The 23,358-nt window shown below is 40.7% G+C and overlaps 1 protein-coding gene across 3 annotated transcripts in view; it reads left to right on the forward strand.

Annotated features, from left to right (window-relative positions):
* The window catches only part of VAV3 (vav guanine nucleotide exchange factor 3), a 425,211-nt gene that overhangs the window by 178,866 nt on the left and 222,987 nt on the right, over window positions 1–23,358 (forward strand). For all 3 annotated transcript variants that reach the window (XM_040232183.1, XM_040232185.1, XM_040232184.1), the window contains 4 exons: window positions 9,459–9,517; window positions 12,424–12,489; window positions 17,832–17,940; window positions 20,801–20,893. In XM_040232183.1, coding sequence (XP_040088117.1) covers window positions 9,459–9,517; window positions 12,424–12,489; window positions 17,832–17,940; window positions 20,801–20,893 — 327 coding nt within the window. The remainder of the gene's footprint in view (window positions 1–9,458; window positions 9,518–12,423; window positions 12,490–17,831; window positions 17,941–20,800; window positions 20,894–23,358) is intronic.

Here is a 23,358-nt window from a genome sequence, read left to right on the forward strand (position 1 = left end):
TTTCAGTGAGTCTCGTGGGGTGGAGCCTGGGGTAGGTGATGAATGTCCTGATGGGTGACTGTCAGATAACAGGTGGAGAGAATGATTAAACACTTGGCCCTTAGAGATGGCAGGAAAATGTGAATTAGAGAAGGCTTGCATGGAGGAGCAGTTTCCTCCTCCCCCAGGGCTCCCCACTCCCTTTCCTGGTCTCTTTAGCACTATCCTCGTTCTGTTAAAATGGGCCCCGGGCCTCCAGAAGTGTAGGCTCTGGCTGTGTTTTGAGCACATCAAGCTGGGGAGTCTGAAGGGGCTGTAGCACTCATAGTTACCAGCTGCATCTGTAAAGTGACAGATTTGGCCCTTCCTTTTCTTCACAATGGACTTGATTCCTTCTCCTTAATACTGTGAGCACTCAGAAGGTTTTTGTCTGGACTTGTCTATAGCCATTGGGCTTCCCCGGTGGCCCAGACTATAAAGAATCTGCTTGCAATACAGGAGACATGGGTTTGATCCCTGGGTCAGGAAGATCCTCTGGAGGAGGGAATGGCTGCCTACTCCAGTATTCTTGCCTGGAGAATTCCATGGACAGAGGAGCCTGGTGGACTATAGTCCATGGAGTTGCAAAGAATTGCACACTATTGAGCGGCTAACACTTGTCTATAGCCATTAACTACATGTGACTCTTGGGCACTCAAATATGCCTTTGTTGAATTATGTATGCCTAACTGTAAGATATATTCCAAATTTTGAAGATTTAGAATAAAAAAAATTTAAAAGTCTTGCTTTTTTGCCTTGATTACATATTTCTGTGTTCTTTTTAATTTTTTCTAATGCAGCTTCTTAGAATTTTAAAGTTATTTGTCTGGCTTGCATATATCTGTTTATCATCTCTGGTTAGAAGACTATAACATAATAAAGAATGAGTTTACCTGCTTTTTAACTGTTTAAGTGCATATGAAAACAAATATTCCCAAGCAGTATGAAATGACCAGTGTTATCAAACCAGCCAAAACAAAGCCCATTTAAGGACTGTCATTTTGTTCACCTAGCCCTGTAGGCAGAGGTGCAGTTTCTGTTAGGTGATTTGAAATATGAGGATAACTTTTGCAGGCATTTCTGGAGCAGACCTGGGTCTGGGACTAAAGATGAGGCATCTCCAGGCCGGCAGAAAGGGATATGTTCTACTCCACAATTGTACCTGTCATCCTGGCCATGTTGCCTGTTTGTTCCTGCACTCCAGTTTCATCCTTTAAAAAAGGAATAGCCATGTGGCAGCATGCTGGAAGCAGGAAGCTAAAGAGCAGAGATCTCTGCGTGACTTTGAAAGTGAGCCGGGTTTGGAAAATATGTTAACTTTGATGCAGCTGAATGATTTGTGAGCAGTTTTGAAAATTCATTCTATTTCCAAGTCCCTTAAGTAACACAGAACTCTCCCAGTCTATTTCTGATCACAAAAACAACTTCTTCTCCGGCCTGATACTAACACATAGGACATGTCTGTTTAAAGTGAGTTGTGTGGAAGCCACAGTGGGTTCTTGGTGAACTGGTAATGACATTGCTACAACCTCAAATGCTGAACTAGAGTCATTACTGTAATTGTACAGTGAGTAATCAGTGTTTACCTACAGGGTCCACAACTAAATTCTCTGTTGTGATAGTGAACGTGTTAAAAGTGTCACATAGTCTTTGCAGGTTGTATCTCTGTGTTAAGGCAGGAAATGATTTGCAAATACAATTATGTTTTCAAAACTAAAGTATTTCTTAGTTGCATACAAATAATTGAATTCTTTATTATTCGCATACTAAGTTCAACACATCCTAACAGACTACTGTAAATATAGGAGAGGCAGTATTTATGTTTGCATCTAACTAGAGAGTTGTGCTTCCAGACACCTAACTGCACTGATGAATTTCAGGTTTCATCTGCTTTGGTATTTGGATCCAGGGGATGGTTAGAATGGTATGTAAGAAAAGTTATAAATTCTCTTTACTTGGTGTGAGAAAATTAGCATGGCTGATACCAGTTTGCTTTTCTCCTGCCAGCACTTGCATTTGAAAGTGTTCATTTTGAAACTATCTCTGTGAATTATAGTAAAGTGAATTTTACGACCTGCTAGAATTTATGTGTATGGTTCCAGAATCTATCTAGAGCACAGCAGGCAAAGTGATTGGACAGGGCTGAACAGGAAATATGAAGAGAGTAGGCAGAATAAGGCCGAAAGGGAGCAGACCAGCTCAAGTGAAGGTTGCTGAGTGTGCAGCTAAATGATTTGATCCCTGCACGAGGGCTCACATTCAAGAATTTTAAGGTGTGTGTAGTGGTGATGGTGGTGTACTCAGATGGACAGTTCTGAAACTCATACAGCCTCTATGGTGGCGAAGCAGAAGATGAATTTGAAGGGAGTGAAGCTGAAGGCATGGAAACGAACTGGAAGGCTGTTCCAAAAATCAAGGCAAGAAATAGGGCCTGGACTAAGGCAGGAGCACTAGGAGAGAGGAGGAGGAGGACTGAGAGACATTTAAAAGGGTGAATTGCTAGGATAGGAGAAGTGCCAGTCTGGAAAGTTTCCTGGGTGTCTGGGCAGGTGAGGGAGAGGACTGAGACTGTGGGCTCCTGGGGAATAGGGAGCAGAAACAGGCTTGAAGAGAAGACACTCTGTTGGGTCTTTTGATGCAGAGTGTGGAGGCTGAGAATGTAGAGACAGCAAGATGACAGCGGTGTGGAAATGCCTCACAAGACAAGAGCTGGTCTGTTTGGTTTAGAAAAAAATTTGCTTAGTGACCTTGTCTCTTAGAACCTGAAAACTATTCACTATCAACCAAATAAGGAAACTATGATTCGGGAAATGGCAACTACTAAGTTCTTCTCAGAGAGTAAGGGGCAAATGTTCTCGTTGGAACAGGTGATGATGGAGGGGATGGGGTCAGAGGGTGGTGCTTCTCACGCATCATCCCTCACTTAACGTGGAGACAGTTCAAGAAATTCTCTTTCGCCTTTCAAGGTTCAGCCTAGGGTCCCCTAGCTTAGGGTCACCTTTTGAGCCTCCCTTACTTTATCCTTCAGGTTGAAGCGGAGAGCTGACTTCTCTCTCCTCTGGGTTGTGGGTATAGTTTGAAACACTAGGTGTTTGTTTTCACTAATCACCCTTGTGGTCTTTCCCGACAGCTGGTGGGTTTTCTGAGAGTAGAAATTATCTCCATTTTGTTATCCTCAGTATACAGAATTGATCGGGTGTCTAGCTCGTAGTGAGTATTCTGTAGATGTTCGTGAAGTAAATGCAGGAGATTCCTAGACAAGAGAGTGAATTGGAAAGATCAGTAGCCTGGGTAGAGGATAAGGGACCTGGGTTCTGCTGCTATTGGTTCTTTGACCTTGGACAAGCTAGTTAATTTTTCTGCACCTTGGTTTTCTTATAGGCAAAGAAGGAGTTTGAGTGAAAATCTAGGAAATTCTTGAATGGTCCTCAAGAGGTCCCTGGATTTCAGAATTTGGTAGACTTACATATTTAACGTGTATGTGTGTATTTATATATAGGGTCCCCCCACCCCTCCAACTCCAGGAGAGAACCAAGAACTTTGATCAGACCCTCAAAGCAGTGTGTGACTTAAAAGTAATTAAGGATCACTTGAATAAACTGTGGTGATGGCTCTAGAATTTCTCTATAGGATGGAGTTGGGAGGATTGCTGTATGGTTGGGGGTGGCGATCCAGCCAAAGGACTTGTCTTGAAATTGTGATTAAATGACAAATATACTCTAGTTACATGGATTATTTAAAAATTATTTTTAATTGAAGGATAATGGGCCTGGGCTTTTCCTCCGTGACCCCACAGGGCACTTGCTCTGAGCCTGTAGGGACCATGATGCAGCGTCCCTGTTCGTGGCTTCAGCTGCAAGGCAGCAGCTTCCTGCTGCAGAACCTTCTGGGACTGCTCAGCTTGTCTGCCACATGGGGTTCAAGCCTGCAGCCACCTGATTGCCCTTTCAGAACCTCCCTTCCTGGAAGGAACTCTTCCCCAGGAATTCCCGTTGCATCCAGCTCCCAGTTCAGGAATCTTCAGAGCCTTCTCATTGCTCTGGGAGAGAGTTAAGAGAGAAAGGTTCAAAATAGATAACCGAAGGAGGTAAAACCATAATTAATTTGCATTTCTTGGCGGACCTGTGTTCTGGTCCCCATGGTTCCTCTTCTTCTTCTCTATGTCCACGGCTTCCTTAACTCAGGGCTTTGAAAGGACTTTGAAAGGAGCTATGACAAACTGGTTCTGCCCGGTTGACTTGTTTTCCTCACAAATTACAATATCAACAGCACTAAATGTGCTAGATTAGAGGGTGAGAATTAGCCAGAAGTTCTCATGAAGAGAAGAATTAAAATGGGTAGCTTTATTAGTATACAGTGTTGCCATTCTGTTTTTGTAGACTTTTTATTTCACAGCTTTCAAACTGACTAATGGGAATGGATGGAAAAACTAAAGAGCTCAAGCTAGATAAAAATTATCATTAGGGGGGAATTTTGATGGGGGAGTGCCACTGTGTATGTTGTCTCTAGGTTTGAGGAGATAAGCAGCTCTTTCTCATACTTAATATCTAATTTTCATAATGGACCTCTTCTTCAATTATTCATTCATTCCTCACTTGTGGCAGGCTAATCTCTTTACATATCTTTACACATATTATCCCTAATCCTCGCAACAGTTTTGCAAGGTAAGTATTAGTCATTCGTTTCAGTAACAAATATTTTTGTGTTAAGTGGTTGTTGGAACCTGGCTGTGAGCTCAGTGATGGGAGCAGAACAGTGAAGAAGCAACTTCCTTGCCCTTAAGGTATTCTCCATTGTTGGATGGGAAAGACAGACAAATGAACAGGTCATTAGAATGCCTTGTTATGTTCTTTTAAAAAAAAAATTTATTGGTCTTAGTTATGGTGTGTGGGCTCAGTAGTTGTGGTGCTCAGGCTCAATAGTTGTGGTGCTCAGGCTTAGTTGCTCCACAGCATGTGGGATGTCCTTAAACAGGGATCTGACCTGAGTCCCCTGCATTGCAAGGCAGGTTCTTAACTGCTGGATCACCAGGGAAGTCTCTGCCTTGTTATATTCTTACACACTCTTCAGGTGTGATGTGAATTTGTGCAAATTTTTTGAAGAGTGATGGTTATACCTTAGTCTGTCCCATCTTGGAATCCTTTCTATAGAAATACCTGCACACTATTGAAAAGGTATTTGGCAAGAATGCTAATTGCAGCATTGCTGTAGCAAAATGAAAAAACTCATCAGCAAGGGAATGGTTAAGTCATTATGTTATATCACATTGGAATGTGGTACAACATTAAAATGAATAAAGATCTGTATGTGGTGATACCACTATCTATGATATTTTGTTAAATGACAAAAGCATATTTGTAGAAAAATCTGTATAATAGAAACACGTTAGCTAAAATAATGATCATAAAAAAAAATCCTTCAAGAGTCACACCAGATTCTTACCTCGGGTTTCCTTTAGGCAGAAAGTGTGAGAAAGCTGTGTGTGTGTGTGTGTGTATGGGTGGGGAGTACAACTTTTATGTATTTCTGTATTATTTCAGCTGACAAGGTAAATATGAGTCCTTCTGAAATATTTTAAATAGTAGATAAATGTTTAAACAAGGTGGTAGGTGCTAGGGCAGAGTGATGTCCAGGGTCGTGTGGGGACACAAAGAACCCAGTCTGGAGCAGGGAGATGGTCAGAGAAGGCTCTGGGTGGGAATCAGCCAGGCTGAGTTCGGGATGAACATACTCAGGTGTTTGGAGAGAACAGAGAACAAGAACTTCCTGCTCTGGAGTATCTTGGAGCTTGCGGGTGGGCAGTGGTGGAGCCGGCCCCTCCACACTGCAGCAGCCAGTCCAGATGGTCCTGGGTGCTTCCTCCTCCTTCAGCTTCCCCAGTGCCTTGGCCTCTGTTCCTGAATAGGTCACCGTTTCTGCCTCTTCTCTAGCTCCCCTGCTGCTGTCTTAGCTGGATGATTGAGAACCCTCCCCTTTGTGGATCTCCTCGCCCCTGTCTCTATCCACTGTCCTCCTACTCCAGTCTGACCTTCACATTGCTGCGTGACCTTCTAAAGATGCAGTTTTGACCTGCTCTCTTCCTTAAACTTGTCCAGTGATCCTTCATGGATTTTGGAATCTAGCTCACCCTTGTAAAGCATACACACAGAAGCCCTGCCCACCTCTCCCACCTTCCTCTCATGTCACTCTTATTCCTATTGTCTGGAATTTTTTTCTTTTCTTTATAAATGCTACTCTTCTTATCAAACAAAGGATGGATGTAGGTAGGGAAAGAAAATCCATGATGTGGATTTAATAGTTGGTTGTCAGCCTATTAACCTGCAAATATTCTAACTTGTTACACCTCCTTTCTGAGAATTAATGTCCATATGTCACACTATTTGAGGCAACAATTTAGAAATTAAGACATTTCAAGGCCAATTTCAAGGTCAGTCTTCTTACTGCCCTAGGGGATATTTCCTTTTGTAAATATACTTGGATGGATGTTTCTAACAGCAGGTCATTCTCCACATGGATGGCTTGAGGATTTGGCATTAATTTGTGTACTTGTCTATTCCAAATCCGGATACACCCCACCTTTATAGAATACACACTGTTCTAAAAACACTACATTGACCAATCATTATTTGCTTTGACTAAACTTAGAGTTGGTGGATGGACCTGATGTATAACGATAGACACAAAACTGCGTGATAGTCCTCTGAGAGTCACTTTAAGTCATGATACATATTATCCTTCTGTCTCATCTACGGACATTATTTCTTTGTTATTTTTCTATCTTTGAATGACAATAAGTAGTCCTTCTAAGTAAATAACAGGAACTGGTTTCAGCTTGTTAATTTTCAGAAATGTTTATACTTACATTCAATGCCTCTGTGAAATGATAGACTATCGTTTGGCTCCCTCTGGTGGACAATTGTATGAAAAAAATCAAACTACATATAGTTTTGTGGGATGGGAACAGGCTGTAAATTTGGTGTTTTACCATTTGCATTAAAATAAATAACGGAAGTAGTAGAACACGTAGCTATACCAATGCTGTTGCTATTTCTCTTGTTATTGAGTAGTGATACTGCTGTGAAAAAAACAAATTTGAAGCTGACTTCACCCCATAACTTCAGAACAGTACCACATTGGGATAAGGCTCGTGCTAAAATTCACCAATGTAGTTAATTCATGAGTCTCAATATTACTTCACAGATTATCCTGGAATTCTCCAACAGCTAGCCTTTTCCCTAAATAATACATATTTTTGGAAATTTAGCCAATGACTATTTTTATCATGAAATCTGTTTATTCTGGTAAATTTATTATTTGTTTACGGTCTTCTGAATTTATAGACTCACTGAAGATGCTTTATCTTTATTCTGGAATATTTATTATGGATATCAAGTGTTACCTAGGTGTTTTATTTTTATATTTGTTTGCGCTTCAGCAGTTAAACCGGGAAGAAATTGCATAAAAGGTTTTGATTAAATTTCATGTGTATATAATACCTTTATTTTGTGTTTTATTAACAGTTCACCTTTATTGTGTCAAGCATTTGATAGGCATTGTCTCATTTAATTTTCAGTAATTCTGTGAGACGGGTTGTTATTATCCACGTGATAAAGGCGGGTGCCTAAACCCTGCAGGTGTTCTCAGCTCACAGTTTGTAACCACAGCAACATTCTGCCTCCTGAAGTAGGTGATACGGAAGTGTATATGTGGCTAATACCCTTATGAATAGCCTAGTACTGGAAACTTTACATTTCCATCTTTGAACTGAAGAATTCAAAGATTACCTCAACCCAGAGATACATTTTTACCTTTTCTCCTTCTTTTTGTTCCCTCATTGTGAACAGACTGTGTAAGTAGAACCTCTTCCCATTTTGTTTAGAGAGTTAAGACAATTCATGATCTTTTCATTTCTGTTTAAATTTAAACATAAATGTAAAACAATTTATGTTTTCTCTGTGGTTTCATGAGAAAAATACATTTTAGCTCACTGACTTCCTCACTAAGTCTTTGAAAGAGATGCTGTTAGGTACAAACGTGGGAAGGAACGTACAGTTTCTAGGTGCTAATGCTAAAGCTCTGTCAGAACACACAGAGGGTGCTGAAGATATTTATGGAGAATTTTTGAAACAGATACAGATAATTAAGGTAATGTAGGAAAATCTTTTTCTAGAATTAGAATAAGATAATTTTCATAAAGTTGGCATTTGTAAGAATCAGTTCAGTTCAGTTCAGTCGCTTAGTTGTGTCCGACTCTTTGCGACCCCATGAATTGCAGCACCCAGGCCTCCCTGTCCATCACCAACTCCCGGGGTTCACTCAGACTCACGTCCATCGAGTCTGTGATGCCATCCAGCCATCTCATCCTCTGTCGTCCCCTTCTCCTCCTGCCCCCAATCCCTCCCAGCATCAGAGTCTTTTCCAGTGAGTCAGCTCTTCGCATGAGGTGGCCAAAGTACTGGAGTTTCAGCTTTAGCATCATTCCTTCCAAAGAACACCCAGAACCGATCTCCTTTAGAATGGACTGGTTGGATTAAAGTTGGCATTTGTAAGAATAGCCACCCTATGAATACTTTATATGCATTATCTTTTTAATTCTTATAATAAGGTAAGGATTATTAATAATCTAAATTATTATAAGCAGTATCCAGATGAGAAAATGGAAACCCAAAGAATTTAACTAGTTTGTGTAAGGATATATGGCCAATAAACAGTGAAGTCAGGATTAGCACTCACGGTCTGGCTTGAGAGCCCACGCTGTGAATTAGCTTGCTGCACAGCAGTGCTGTCCAGTGGAACTTCCTGTCACAGTGGAAGTGTTTCCTGTCTGTGTCATCCAGTGCAGTAGCCACTCGGCTCGTGGGCTGCTGAGCACTTGCAGTGTAGCTAGTCCAACTAAGGAACTTGATTTTTTGTTTTAAAAATGTGAATTCATTTACATTTAAACAGCCTCTCTGTGTCTCGGAGAAGGAAATGGCAGCCCACTCCAGTATTCTTGCCTGGAGAATCCCGTGGACGGGGGAGCTTGGTGGGCTGCAGTCCACGGGTCGCAACGAGTCAGACACGACTGAGCGACTTCACTTCTGTGTCTAGTGGCTACTGGTTTGGACAGTGCAAGAGTGTACAGGGCCTTTCAGATCTTGTAGGAGTGGAAATATGAGGCCTTTAGGACTCACTTGCCTAACTCCTTGTCTTTACTGGTCAAGAAATGGCAAACCAGATGGTTAGTCGTGTGCTTAGCATCATGAAGTTAAAGCAAGGGACGAAATTACAACCCGAATGTTTATACTTCTCAGTTATAGCTCTTCCCATTCTGCATTTTTTGTGGAATCTACAAATTTACATTTCTGCTGCTCTTGTTAATATTAGCTAGTAAAACTAGTTTTTGGAAATAATTTTTATTATGAAATGCATGACTAAGAAACCCTGTTCTCTTTTCTCAGGTAATAGAAACGTTATCGCGACTTTCTCGCACACCTATAGCGTTGGCCACAGGAATCAGGTAAGCTGCTTTCTCAGTGGTTTGCGTGTCCTTTCAGTTCAGTGAAGTGATTGTTTATCAAATAGTTAGTTTGTAAAGCACTTTGCACACAGGGACTGCATCTCATTCACTCAGAATACCTAGTATATAAGTACTCAATAGACATTTGAAATTTGTTGAGCAAGTAAGAACTTATTCGTAGAGTTGAATAAAGCACCTTCGCTAAATAATGTTCTCAATTTACTGGTGACAATCACTGATACGTTTATTTATTTTTTTAACTTCCTCTAACATTTCTACACAGGTGATTCATTAAGACAAATGCTTCGTTAAATAAATATTTTAAAAGATGTTATAGTACATTTATATCCTATAAGCCATAAGAAGGAGTCACAACTTTCAGGCCTTTTAAGAATTAATCAGACAACCAAAATGATATATGTACAAGGAGATATACTGAAGGTTTGGTACCAAATGAAATCTTGGAATTATAGTTAACCCTTGAATAGTGTGGGCATTACGGGCACCCACTGTCCACACATTTGAAAATGTGAGTACAACTTACAGTTAATACTTTGCATCCTCTGTTCCTCTGCAGCAGGGATTTCAACCAACCGTGGATTGTATAGTATGTACTACTGAAAAAAGTCAGTTTATAAGTGGATCTGTGCAGGTCAGACCCTCTTGTTCAAAGGTCAACTGTAAATTGGTTAAATTCTACTTTTTCCATGCAGTGAAATGTTATGCAGTCAATAAGTATGGAAATGGAGATACAGATGTGTTGGGCCTTTTCTGTTTAAAATACGGCATATTCAAGTGAGTTCAGTTAGAAAGTTGTATTGTTAATGATGTTAGAAATAACAGAAAAGCAGTTTCAGCAGTCACACAGCCAGGCCACATGGAAATGGAATGGATCTCATTTCTCATGTGATTTCCTCAGGACTATGATTGTCTCTAGCTGTTACAGGGCTCTGTGAACCTCTGACTAGTCTTCTATTGCTTCCAATTTTCTGTTCACGTTCAGTTTCTAACAGAGGGGATACAATCATGTCTACAGGGTTAATCAGCTGTGGCTGGGCAGCCCAGTCCTTGGGTACAAAGCATAGTGACCTTGGGGAGGATGCCCTGCAGACCCTTTCTCAGAAACAGACCATGAATGACAGCTTTCTACAGAGGGAGTCTATAGGTTGGATAAATGTTGCATACCCTGTCATTTCCTCTTCAATTTATGATTTATCTTTCCGTGTCAGCATATATTTTGTTATATGCAAGCAGAAGATTTTGAAATAGCATGTTTTTTGTGTGTTAATTAACCATATTTAGATAGCATATTCAAAAGCAGAGACATTACTTTGACAACAAAGGTCTGTCTAGTCAAGGCTATGGTTTTTCCAGTGATCATGTATGGATGTGAGAGTTGGACTGTGAAGAAAGCTGAGCACCAAAGAATTGATGCTTTTGAACTGCGGTGTTGGAGAAGACTCTTGAGAGTCCCTTGGACTGCAAGGAGATCCAGCCAGTCCATTCTGAAGGAGATCAGTTCTGGGTGTTCTTTGGAAGGAGTGATGCTAAAGCTGAAACTCCAGTACTTTGGCCACCTCATGCAAAGAGTTGACTCATTGGAAAAGACTCTAATGCTGGGAGGGATTGGGGGCAGGAGGAGAAGGGGACAACAGAGGATGAGATGGCTGGATGGCATCACTGACTCAATGGATGTGAGTTTGACTGAACTCTGGGAGTTGGTGATGGACAAGGAGGCCTGCTGTGCTGCAATTCATGGGGTCGCAAAGAGTCGGACACCACTGAGCAACTGAACTGAACTGAACTGATATGGTTAATTCTGAAAGGATACATAGCAATTTTTCTTTTTTAATTACTCTTATTTATAATTTCAGTTTTTACTACAATGGACTTGTATATAAGAATATAATAAAATGTGTCAAGATATTTATTTTAAAAAAGGATTTTGAAACTGGCATTTCTCACACATTTTAATTTATTTGAAAAATGTATGTTCCTTAAATGTCCTAAGTATTAAGTTAATCTGTAAATCAATGTGAAATATTTTCCCTATACTAAATATAATTATTTAGTGCTTGTTATTATGATGGGTCCTCTTGTTTTTATGAAACATATGACATGCTGGCTGTATGTAAAGAAAGCGTAAAACTTTTGGCACCATAGTATAATCACTATGATTTTGTTAGATGTAAATTTAGGGCATTATGTTGTTGTTATGAACAAAGATCAAAGCGTGAGACAAACAGGGGAGTCAATGGCTAGGAACAGGGCATAAATTAAAGTGATTTTCTTTGACCAGGGGACAAAGAAAACACTATACTCTCCCTGAGGCCTGTTTGACTCATTTGTCCAATAGATGAAAATACAAAAATATGACTTACGTAGTTTATGGTCTGGGTAGAAAAGTATATAAGAGTCAGTGATCATATATAGAGGACATGACATTTTTTACTTCTAATTTTTTTTATTGATACTAGTAAACTGAGTCATGCTTGGAGGATTGTTACCAAATTATTTGTCAGATCAGATTCTCTAAGTGCAAAGAGACAATGTGGAAGATAAGGGCCCACTCTGAACTGGGAAGCTGCAGCGGGCAGTGAGGCGAGCCTGCAAGTGTGTGGCTGGTGGGAAATGGTGAGCACCTTAGCACGTCTGCAATGACTCACATGACTGTAGTGACCAGCAGTGATTGCTGCAGGGGTTTTGGGGTAGCAGGTGCCACAGCCTTCCTGGGGGACCCTGACACAGCCACAGGGTCCCACACTTTGGGAGAAACCCCTGATGTCATGTGAAACATGGTGACTGACCTCACCACTTTGGCTGCAGTTGGACTTTAGTGTTTAGTGAGTGGTAAATGTCCAGCCTCCTTGTTTCTCATTCACTCTTTTTCCTTCCCTCTCTCCTAGGCCCTTCCCGACAGAAGAAAGCATTAATGATGATGACATCTACAAAGGCCTGCCTGATTTAATAGAGTATGTTGAGCGTTTTCAGCAAAATTTCAGCAAAATTAACACCAGTGCCAATTTTTGCATCCTTTGTGAATTGTAACAATATGTGTTCAAGTAGCTATCTAAAGGGGAACTGTGGCTTAATGATTAAGACATGTAAGAATTAACCTCAAACTCCTGATGGAAATGTTCACAAGAAAATGTACTTCAAGTGGCTTTTAATTCCTGTTGTGTATCTTGCATTGTGTGAGTCTCTGGAGAGTAAAGAAACAGACGGTGATGAAGTTAACATTTGGAAGTTTCTCAAAGGCATTGTAGACGTAATAGAGGTAGTAGATGAACCTGGAATCAGGACAATAAGAAACAATCAGAGAAGTAGAATCTACCATCAGACTTGTAGGACAGATAATGCTTGCTCTGCAAGTTCAAGGGCAGATGAGATTAGTGTGGGAGGGGGTTATTCAGGGATGTTTCATCGGACGGTGTTGATTCTGAACAGAGAATCCTTTTGGGCCATATTATTAAATAGTCAGGAGAGGCTAAAGGTCTTTGCAGCTGATTATCTCCTGCTGATTGAGTGACTTGTGCAGATTACAAATAAATATAAAATGTGATCCTCACCCCTTAGGGAACTGATGCCAAAGATCAGGTATGTTTGCAGAGAATTGTAATAAGACATAGATTCTGCTCCAGGAGAGATTCAGGTCCTATGGAAATTCATCCACTTATCCATCCTGATAACTCCAGCTCAAGGAGCTTGTTCTTACTCTAGGACTTTTACACTTGCTGTGCCTTCTGCCCTTGTGGCTGACCCCTCACCATTCAAATTTTCACTCAGGTGGCCCTCCCAGCAAAGCCCTCCTGACTACCCTACCTCAAATTGTCACCCACCTCCCTTGCCCTGTGTTTTTATGGTTCTCGCCTCTGCCTGAGCTAGTCTCAGCTTGCTTCATGGACTGTCCATCTCCTCATCAGAGCACCGACTTCAGGAGATCAGGGACTTTATCTTGTTCTTGGCTATTTTCCTAGCACTTCAAACAGTGTCTGGTATCTAGTAGGCTCTCAGTAAATATCTGTCTTCTGAATAAATAGGCCAAAGCTGCATTGAGCGTCTACCTCTTCCAGGCGTGATATTTCAGGCTTGAGCTGTCTATCAGGAAACATCTATCAGTTCCTAGAAGCCTCTGCTAACCATGTTTCCACACACTCTCTCACGTAACACCACATTGTGAAGTTGTTACTAATATCACCACAGTTTACAAATGAGAAAAACTGAGTCTTAAAAAGCTAAGTAACTTGCTAAAGATCATATTGCTAGTAAATAGTAGTCTTTGGGTTTGAACCCATGCAGTTCTTATTCTGGCTCACTGCATTGACTCCCACAAGCACCCTGCCTTGCTCCTGCAAGAACTTTCAGCTGGAGAGCTCTGTGATAGGAGACATAGGGCCGGCCAGCAGCTCTCCTGGAGTAGGCTGCATTTGGATGGGCCACAAAGTCTAGTATTTCAAATGTCCATCAAGAATGGTTTCTTATCAGGCCTTCCCTGGCAGTGCAGTGGTTAAGATTCTGTGCTACCATTTCAGGGGGTCTGGGTTTGATCCCTGGTCAGGAAACTAGATCCCTCATGTTATGTGGCAACTTAGACCTGGAGCAGCCAAAAAAAAAAAAAAAGGGAAGAAGAAGAAGGATTTCTTAATTCTATTTAAAATCTCCTAGAATTTACTCATCTTCAGCAAAGTCATTACTGAGTGTCTCATTGAATTGGCTATAGTCTTCATCAAGTGACTAATTTACTTCATCAAGTAAAATTACTGGTAATATAACTAAATTCTTTGTAGTCTTAAAAAGAATATTATTATTTCCAGTGCTATGATGACATTTTTTAACCTCCAGCATTTGTCACTTATACTTACGCATTCCTATAATCTTGCTCATCTTGTTCTGTTGATGTCAGAATTAGTCTGGAAGGATGCAAGTTTAGAGAAAACCTAGGTCCCCAACCTGGCTGCCCTGGGAGATGCAGTCAGCTTCCCCTCTCCACCTGGAGTTGGAGGTCTAAATGTCATGTGTTTCCTGCAGTTGCTTGCGTTTGAGTTTGCCGTAAGGTCTTGATCTTCAGTCTTGGCTTTGTGATGAGCTCTGTGGCTTCACACACTTCACTGTCACCTTTGGGGGTGAATCTCCTGAAGGGAGGCCCCCGGAACAAACAGTGGTCTGCTCTGCTCTGCCCTGCAGGGGGAAACACTCCCTCCTGATGTGGAGAGAAGCTGACGCAGGATGGCATGGGGAGCATGTGAGATGGCTAAACTGTACACTGTCCTTGCTCCTCCAGCCTTCATGATCGGAGTGTCAGATGTAACCATATACGGATGGCCTGGACATAGGAAAGCTAATATGGATGGTTGTTGATCTATTGGCCATTCAAAAAATCACAGCTCCTTCCTTCATCGCCCCTCTTCATTTTATGCAAATCAGAAATTATTGACCAAACTGTTAGCAAGAAACAGTTTTACTATGGGATTGAATAACAAAACCCAAGCTATTCCAGCCCAGTTGCAATGTGTGTGGGTGCCTGTGTGTCCCTCCTGCAGTTCTTAGAGAAAAATCTGTGTGGATTTATACATATATGCCTCCGGTCTCATGGGAAATAGTCAATAGCAAGAATTAGGCAAGATGATGTCATGTTTTGTTTGTTTGCTTTTTGTTTTGTTGCTGTTGTTTGATGGGGGGCGAGTTGGAGGGTCTGAGGCAGGAAATGGATTTCACAGCCTGTCTTCCTTCTGAACAGGATCCCCTTTGATACAGAACCTGTTGCTTTATCTTGTTTTTAAATCTCAGTTCCTTCATGGCCTCATCAAACCTTCTTATCCTTTGATGGGTTATGGAAAGTACTCAAACCAGTTGAACTGCCCCACTGTTCTCAGAGGAGGCTGCCCGCCTAAGCCCCTCAGTATGGAAATTCTGGAACTGCCAGTATGACTCACCATCTCCCTAGTTTTCCAGAGTAGAAAACTGAGAAGCATCTTTCACCTCTTCCTCCCTCTCCCTAATCCAGATTGGTCCCCAAGTCTGCTTGGTTGTGCATCACACAGTCTCTGTGTTTCTTTCCTTACCTGCCTTTACCCTAGCTAAGGTGCTCATTACCTCCCACCCCATCTCCCTGTCTGACTTCTTCACTCTCCACACGACCCCTCTATAACCCCACTGTGGTCCCTAGTTGCCCAGGTAAGTTTCAGCTCACAGAGGACAAGGCTCTTCTCAGATTGGTTCAACCCTTCTTCTCTGGATCTCCCCTCACTCACCTGGACGGGACTCCACCCTTCACATTGCCAGGCTCTGCACACCTGCCTGCCTTCACACAGCTTGGCGTCCTTTGTCTGAATACTCATCCCGTCTTCTCATTCAGTGTGTCATCCCTGAAGGCAGCAACTGTGTCTGCCTCATCTGCAGCTATATCTCCTGGAACATGGTATTTATTCCCCAAATACACGTTGACTAAATAAATACACTGCAGATGCAGTTTGGATGTAATATCTTCTGTGAAGCCTTCCCTGACTTCCTTAGTCAGAGTATTGCTTACTCTTTCCTCTGCATCATAGAATTCTGTGTTTCTGTGCTGTTTTCCACATTAGACTATGGGAGAGCCCTTGGATCTTCTGGATCTAGGCATTCTTCTGGATCTGGCAATCAGTATGTTCTAGGTAAAAATCAGATAGATGGGTAGACAGGAGGACAAGCCATCTTGGAATGAGTTTTCTCAGAGCAGAGTTCTCTGTAACTTCTCTTACCACTAGATTGCTCTCCCTTAAGGCACCTTTCTTTCTTCTGGGTATTTGACAATTCCTTTCTGTCAAATGCCTCCAAATAACTCTTCCTGACAAACATAGACAACCTTGTGATTGCCCCTACTTTGAAAAATGCTCCGAGTTGCAGAGTGACATTTATACTTACAATGTTTTTATTTTTGTACATATCAATTTATAATGTTCTATCTGCACAGGCCCAAGAGAAATGCTAAGGGCTGGCAGTATTGGAGGAATGGAATTTCTTTTCCGAGAGAGGTTAATGCTTCTTTCTAACACACTTTAATTTATTAATCTCAGTTCTTTGGCATTATTTGTTAGTAGAAGCTATTTATGGAACTCTTGAACAGAAAGGAAAAACTCAAGGAGTAGTGATAGAATGGGTGATAGGTAGAAGCAGCTGTTTTTACTTTGACTGTACAGGTTTACTGTCTCACATGAAGAGTTTAGGGATGATACATCAATCAGTCACTGTGGAAGCATTCATGGAAGCTTTAAAAATAGAGATTATTTCCACTGCTGGGAGACTAGCAGAAAAATTTAAAAGGCTTTAAAAAATGTCCTGTGGCCTTGGGACCTTTTCTTTAAGCAAAATACAAATAAAACAGATAAAAAAGGAATCTGACTCAAAGGGAACCTATGGGTATCCTTTGGCCTTGAAGGAACATGGTTTGAAAACGATTACATTAGATATTGATGAGTATAATCAACAGAAATTAATGCTTTAAAAAGATTATTTGTAACATAGCAACTCCTTCCCAACTCCTCTGTCTTCTCCATAGTATATCCTTTAATACAGATGATGAAACTGAGACTTTATTTTTGGCCAGGGCATGTGAGATCTTAATTTCCCAACCAGGAAATGAACCTGGGGCTAGGGTGGTGAAAATGCCTGGTCCTAACCACTGGACCACCAGGGAATTCCCATGAGGCCTTGACATATGAACAGTGGGAGGCAGTAAAATAGAGCAGGAAGAGAGGAGGATAGTTAGCATCACCCACTCAATGGACATGAAGAGCAAATTCTGGGAGGTCGGGGAGGACAGAGGAACCCGGTGTGCTGCAGTCCATGGATCCACAGAGAGCCGGATATGACTTAGCAACTGAACAACAATAACAACAATAGAGCAGTTAAATCACTCAGAGTGTAAGATAGCCTGAATTTTAAATCCTAGCTTTGCCCTTTGATGAGCTGTGTCATTCTGGGCAAGTCAAAGAATCTTTTGTTCTCTCAAAATCCTTGTCACTATGACTGACCACCTTTTAACAGGTAGACCAACATGCCTACCTGTTAACACAGTAAGTGCTGGGCCTGGGCAAATGAGGATAGTCCATGCAGAGTGAGGTAGTAAAGGCCCAGTGAGCGTTAGGTCGTTACCATCACTGTCGGATTCTGTTGTGTGTCATTGTTCTTATCAGGAGGGACAGAACTGGAATGTGAGCCTTTCACTCGTTCCACTCTAGTTGATCTGGATTTTCTACTAAAATCCAGTAAGCTGTTTCTCACTATTGTGTTTACTGCATGATAGAAAATGACATTTACGTTGTACCCTTTGTTTCAGTGAAGCCCACGTGGAAGATGAAGAGGGTCTGTACGACTGTGTGTATGGGGAGGATGACGGCGGCGAGGTATATGAGGACCTGATGAAGGCAGAGGAAGCACCGCAGTCGGTAGGACTTTGACTTCGCTAGGACTTTTCAAGTTACTCTGAGTATTTAATAAGGAGAGTGATTACTTGAAGGACTAATTAATGTAATAATTATAATGAATACAATATTTATGCTATAATTAAACTTGTGATAAGTACAATAGTCATAGTTAGTTTAACTTCTGCTGGAGTCGCCTTTTGTTTTCTTTTTTTTAATCTTGCTTTTAACTACATAACCATGACTTATTAGTCTGAATCATTTTATTAGGAAAGTGGTTATTTGAATGGTTAACTAATATGATAATTATAATTAATAAAATAAAATTCATGTAATAAGTATATTCATTGCAATGTAATAAAATGATTGTAATTAATATAATAGTTAAAATTATTTAGGTAACGTCTGCTAGAATCATTTTTTTGTTTTCTTTTTTATGTTTAAAAAGTGTTAGTCGCTCAGTCGTGTCAGACTCTTTGTGACCCCATTTACTGTAGCCTGTCGGGCTCCTCTGTCCATGGGATTCTCCAGGCAGGAACACTGGAGTGAGTAGCCATTCCCTTCTCCAGGGGATCTTCCCGACCCAGGGACTGAATCCAGGTCTCCCACATTACAGGCAGATGCTTTACCATCAGAGCCGTCCCTTTTTATGTGTAGCTGTATAACCGTGTCACACTGTTGCCTTTGGAGGCTTATGAACACGATGTTGGGCTTCCCAGGTCATGCTAGTGGTAAAGAACCTATCTGCCCAAGCAGTAGACACAGGAGATATGAGTTCAATCCCTGGGTCCATAAGATGCCCTGGAGGAGGGCATGGCAACCCACTCCAGCATTGTTGCCTGGAGAATCCCATGGACAGAGGAGCCTGGTGGGCTACAGTCCGTAGAGTTGCAAAGTGTTGGACACAACTGAAGTGCACAAAATGAGACATTGTGCAGTTAAGAACATCCAAAGGGAATCTCTGGTCTAATCCTTTCATTTTACTAGTAGAAAGATCAAGTCTGAGAGGTGAAGGGTGTGCCACCCAGCTAAATAAAGCAGAGTGGCAATACAGCATAATTTCAGGGAATCATAAAATTATTCTGTTATGAAAGGAAATCTCTTACAAAGCAGATAAATCTACTTTAAATTTGATGTGGCATAAAATATTTGTTAAAGAATATTTCTTCCTATTTGTTAGGAGTTGATATAATGTATTTTTCTTTCTTTTGTTTCATTATATGTCTCCTAGTATTTTTTTGCTATTTTATAAACTTAATTTCAGATATTACCATAGTCAGTATGAGCCCACAAAACTATCTGCATGAAAATATGTAAAACATTCAGAATTACTTTGAATGATTTTCTCATCTGTAATTTGAAATAGAAAAGAAAAAAGTCAGTTGCTTAAACTTTTATTAACATAGTCTTTTTTTACACAAAAGCCTTTCTTCATGAGCTAGGTATGGTTTAGGTTTCTTCAGTACTTTGACGAATTCGCTCAGCTCTCTTTGACCTCTTGCATTTAATAAAAGGCTGACAAGTTGTCTGATGCCCAGGTAGGGAGCAGCAGCTTCTGTGGGATGAAAACAGATTGGCTCGCCTGTGTTTGGTAAATGTCATAAATGTATGCTTTAACCTGCTGTGCCGGCTGACTGGACACCTGTGGCAGCATTTTAAGTGTTTTAGGTGACAAAGTATTGTCTGTGCCCCCTTAAATTATCAGCTGCTGTGGGCACCAGCAGATTCTTCACTATCTTTCCCAAGGACTGTCTTCATTGAGCTGACGGTGCTGGGCTGTCCATGTGGCCCAGGGTGAGCAGTGATGATGACAAAATGCATCGGGTACTTCTAGTGCGCTCCTCAGGGTGTTAGGCGCTCCACATGGGTTACCTCATTTACAGATCCTTGGGCTGGCTACTGTGATTTTGTTTTATAGATGAGAAAATCGAGACAGAGAAATTAGGTAACTTCTTCACAATGACAAGCTAAATGACAGTAAAACTGGTCCTTGAACCCAATTCTATCTGATCCCCAAACCTTTGATCTTCCTACCATATTCTTCTGCCTCTAGTCTTAAAAACTTAGTAAAAACCAAACATCAAGATGTTAACTCTTGAAAAAATATTTTAAGATTTTTTTACTTACCAAATATTCTTTTATGATTTTTTGCAGTTATTTCTATAGCACTTGTAAAGTATGTCATACATTAAGAAAATGGTATTAGACCATTCATAATGTTTCCAGATTGAGTTACATTTATAGTGAAATAGATGGTTTGGTTTAAAGAGAGTATACTCAAAGTATATTTTTCATTATCTCAAACTTTTACATTTACATTGTTCAAATTTTTTTTTTAAAGCAAAGTGTGTTAGTCATTCAGTCGTGTCCAACTTTTTGTGACACCACGCAGCCCGTCAGGTTCCTCTGTCCATATAATTTTCCAGGCAAGAATACCAGAGTGGGTTGCCATGCCCTCCTCCAGGGGATCCTCCTGACTCAGAGATTGAAGCTGGGTCTCCTGCATTGCAGGCAGGTTCTTTACCATTTGAGCCACCAGGGAAGCCCTTTAAAAGCGAAGATCCTTCACAGATGCAATTCAATGTCTCTTTAAGTTATTTGTGTTACTAGAATGGAAGGCCTGGGAATTCCCTGGTTGTCCAGTGGTTAGAACTCCGTGCTTCCACTGCAGGGTGCACAGGTTCCACCCGTGGTCAGCGAATTAAGATCCCCCAAGCTATGCAGCATGGCCAAAACAAAACAAAAAGACAAAAACAAACAAAAAGGAAATCATTATGTTAGAATGGAATGCTTAAAATTTAAATAATTTTTATTTCTATCTTCTACTGAAGAGATTAATTATGAATTTGATTAAATAATTTTAATTTGAAAATTCTAATTGTAGAAATGTCCAGAAAATGATATACGAAGTTGCTGCCTAGCAGAAATTAAGCAGACAGAAGAAAAATATACAGAAACACTGGAGTCAATAGAAAAGGTAAGTCATTAGGTATTCTCGATTTTCAAGCACAGTAAGTTACCTACATATGAACTTTCATGTTGTGAACTTTCAAAGATGTGAGTGTATGTGACAGTCCCTATATGCCAGCTGCTGGACTGTACTTTTTGAGGTACTATACTATAAGATTAAAAATAGTGTTTTTTTGTTAATGTGTATAGTATTTGTGTGAAAGGTATTATAAACCTATTACAGTAAAGTACTATGTAGCTGATTGTGTTAGGTGGGTACCTAGGCTAACTGTTGAACTTGAATTTACTCATGCGCTTTCAGAATGGAACTCTTTTGTATGTCAGGGACTTGCTGTACTGCCTTGTATAGTTAATGCATTAGGCTCAATGTTTCTGCAGTGTCTGTGTATTCTGATATTCAGTATAATTTTGGATTTAAAGATCTCAAAGCAGATTTATTCATCCCACAATTCCACAACGATTTATTGATTTCTTAGTGTCTGAATGGTCCTAATTTAGAGACTGAGGGTATAGCCATCAACACAACAAAACTCTATAGGTCTCCTGATTCTCATGGGAGGGTTTATAATTTAAGCGACTAAGTATGTCAGGTGGTGATAAGTCCTCTGAAGAAAAATAAGGCAGAGGAAGGGGATAGTGAGTGATGGGGGAGTCTGGTGTTATCTTATGTAGAGTGGTAATGGAAAGCCTCTATGGCCAGGTCGTATTTAAGCAGACAGCTGAGTGACTTGAGGAGTGAGCCATGTGAATATCCCCGAGCGGACAATCCCTGGGAGAAGGGCCCTCACATGGGACAGTGTTCAGTGTACTTCAAGGAACAGCAGCAGGCCAGGAGGCTGAAGCAGACTGAGGGCAGGGGAGCAGTGAGATTGGAAACCTGGTGAGCACCCGAGGCACGGGGGGCATATGGGGACACCTGGCTAAAAGCTGAAGTGTTTTGAGTAGCAAAAGTAATGGGGTCTAATGTAAGTTTTTAACAGCTCATTCTGACTTGTCAGACAAGGGTGGAAATTGGGGAAAATGTTAGAAGAATATTGCAATAATAAAGTTGACAGAAAGTGATAGTATCGGTAAAGGTGGTAGAGAGTAGTCAGATTCTGACTAATCTTTGAAAGTAGAGCCCAGTGGATTTGATGATGAATTAGGTAAAGGATGTATGGAAAAGAGCAATCAAGTACTCTAGGTTTTTAGCATGATGATGATGGTGACTGAGATGGGAAAGGATAGGTGTGTGATCATGAGTCTGCGGGGACCTGCTAAATTTGCAATACCTATTAGCTTCCAATGGGATGTGTTGAGGAAGAAGTTAGATATATGTGTCTGACATTTGGTGGAAAAGTTGAACTGATGTATAAATTGGGCCATTATCATTATGTAATGGTGTTTAAGGCCTTGGCACTAGAGGAAACTGCCAAGGGAATAAATGGTGATAGAGAAGAGGTTTAAGATCACTTCTGGTGACTTCCACATTTGGAGGCTAGGAGAATGAGAACCAGCAGACAGTTTTGCAAATTAAAAAAAAATAGAGGAAGGTATGAAAGAGTTGTTTAAGACAATGAGAGGGTAAATGTACTGGGATTATGTAGTGTGAAGGTTCAGTTGAGTTCTGTGATTATTTTTTGAACTAGCTATCAATATAGCTTCTGTTTAACTTCTTAGGTACAGGCACAAAATATGTGGAAAGCTAGATTTAACTGGGTTTTTGTTTTTCCAGAAAAAAAGAAGAGAGAGTAAGGGTATTTGCAGGGCAGTGATTCTGATGATGGCTCATGGAATGTGTACTAGGTAAGGGAAGTGAGGATATGAGGGACTGTGGGATGATCAGGGGATGGGCAGACCCAGTGGGTTGGAGAAGTCTTTGGAAGAAGAGCTGTAATTGTAGGAGGGTAGAAGTCAGAGGGTTGCTTGCTTCAAATGAATTCCCTGGAGCATATGCAGTGGTTGGTAATGACAGGGTCTTGGGCTATGACCACAAGAGGAGCTCAGCTAGAATGGGGCACAGATTGTTGGAGTTCAAGGGACCAAGAAGCCAGGCTGTTGGAAGGATCATCTATATAGTTATGAAATGGTCAAAAAGAAAGATGGGGTGGTAATGGACCAGAGATATGATAGACCAAGAACTAGAATTCTCAAGGAATCAAAGGGAGTGATCCCCAAATTGCATAAGCAGATTATTTATCTCAGAGATCTAGAACCTCCACAACGCATGTGAGGGATATTTTATATTACTCAAATATATCTCCAAAATGTTGCCATTGTTTGCTAATTCAGCCATTGATGTTCTCTCTTCTTTTATTTTTCTTTTCTTAATTTTAGAAGCATTTATAGGCCAAAGCTTTTATTTCATATTTTAAATATATTAACCTGTATTTATGTCTTATATCTCTGTTCAAGTATTGAATCTTTATGACAGAGAAAATAGTTTCTGCTTTTTTCTTGGTATTCATAAAACTGATTAATTTTCAATAAATA

This window comes from Oryx dammah, unplaced genomic scaffold, assembly GCF_014754425.2.
Source record: "Oryx dammah isolate SB20612 unplaced genomic scaffold, SCBI_Odam_1.1 HiC_scaffold_28, whole genome shotgun sequence".
Classification (NCBI taxonomy): Eukaryota; Metazoa; Chordata; class Mammalia; order Artiodactyla; family Bovidae; genus Oryx; species Oryx dammah.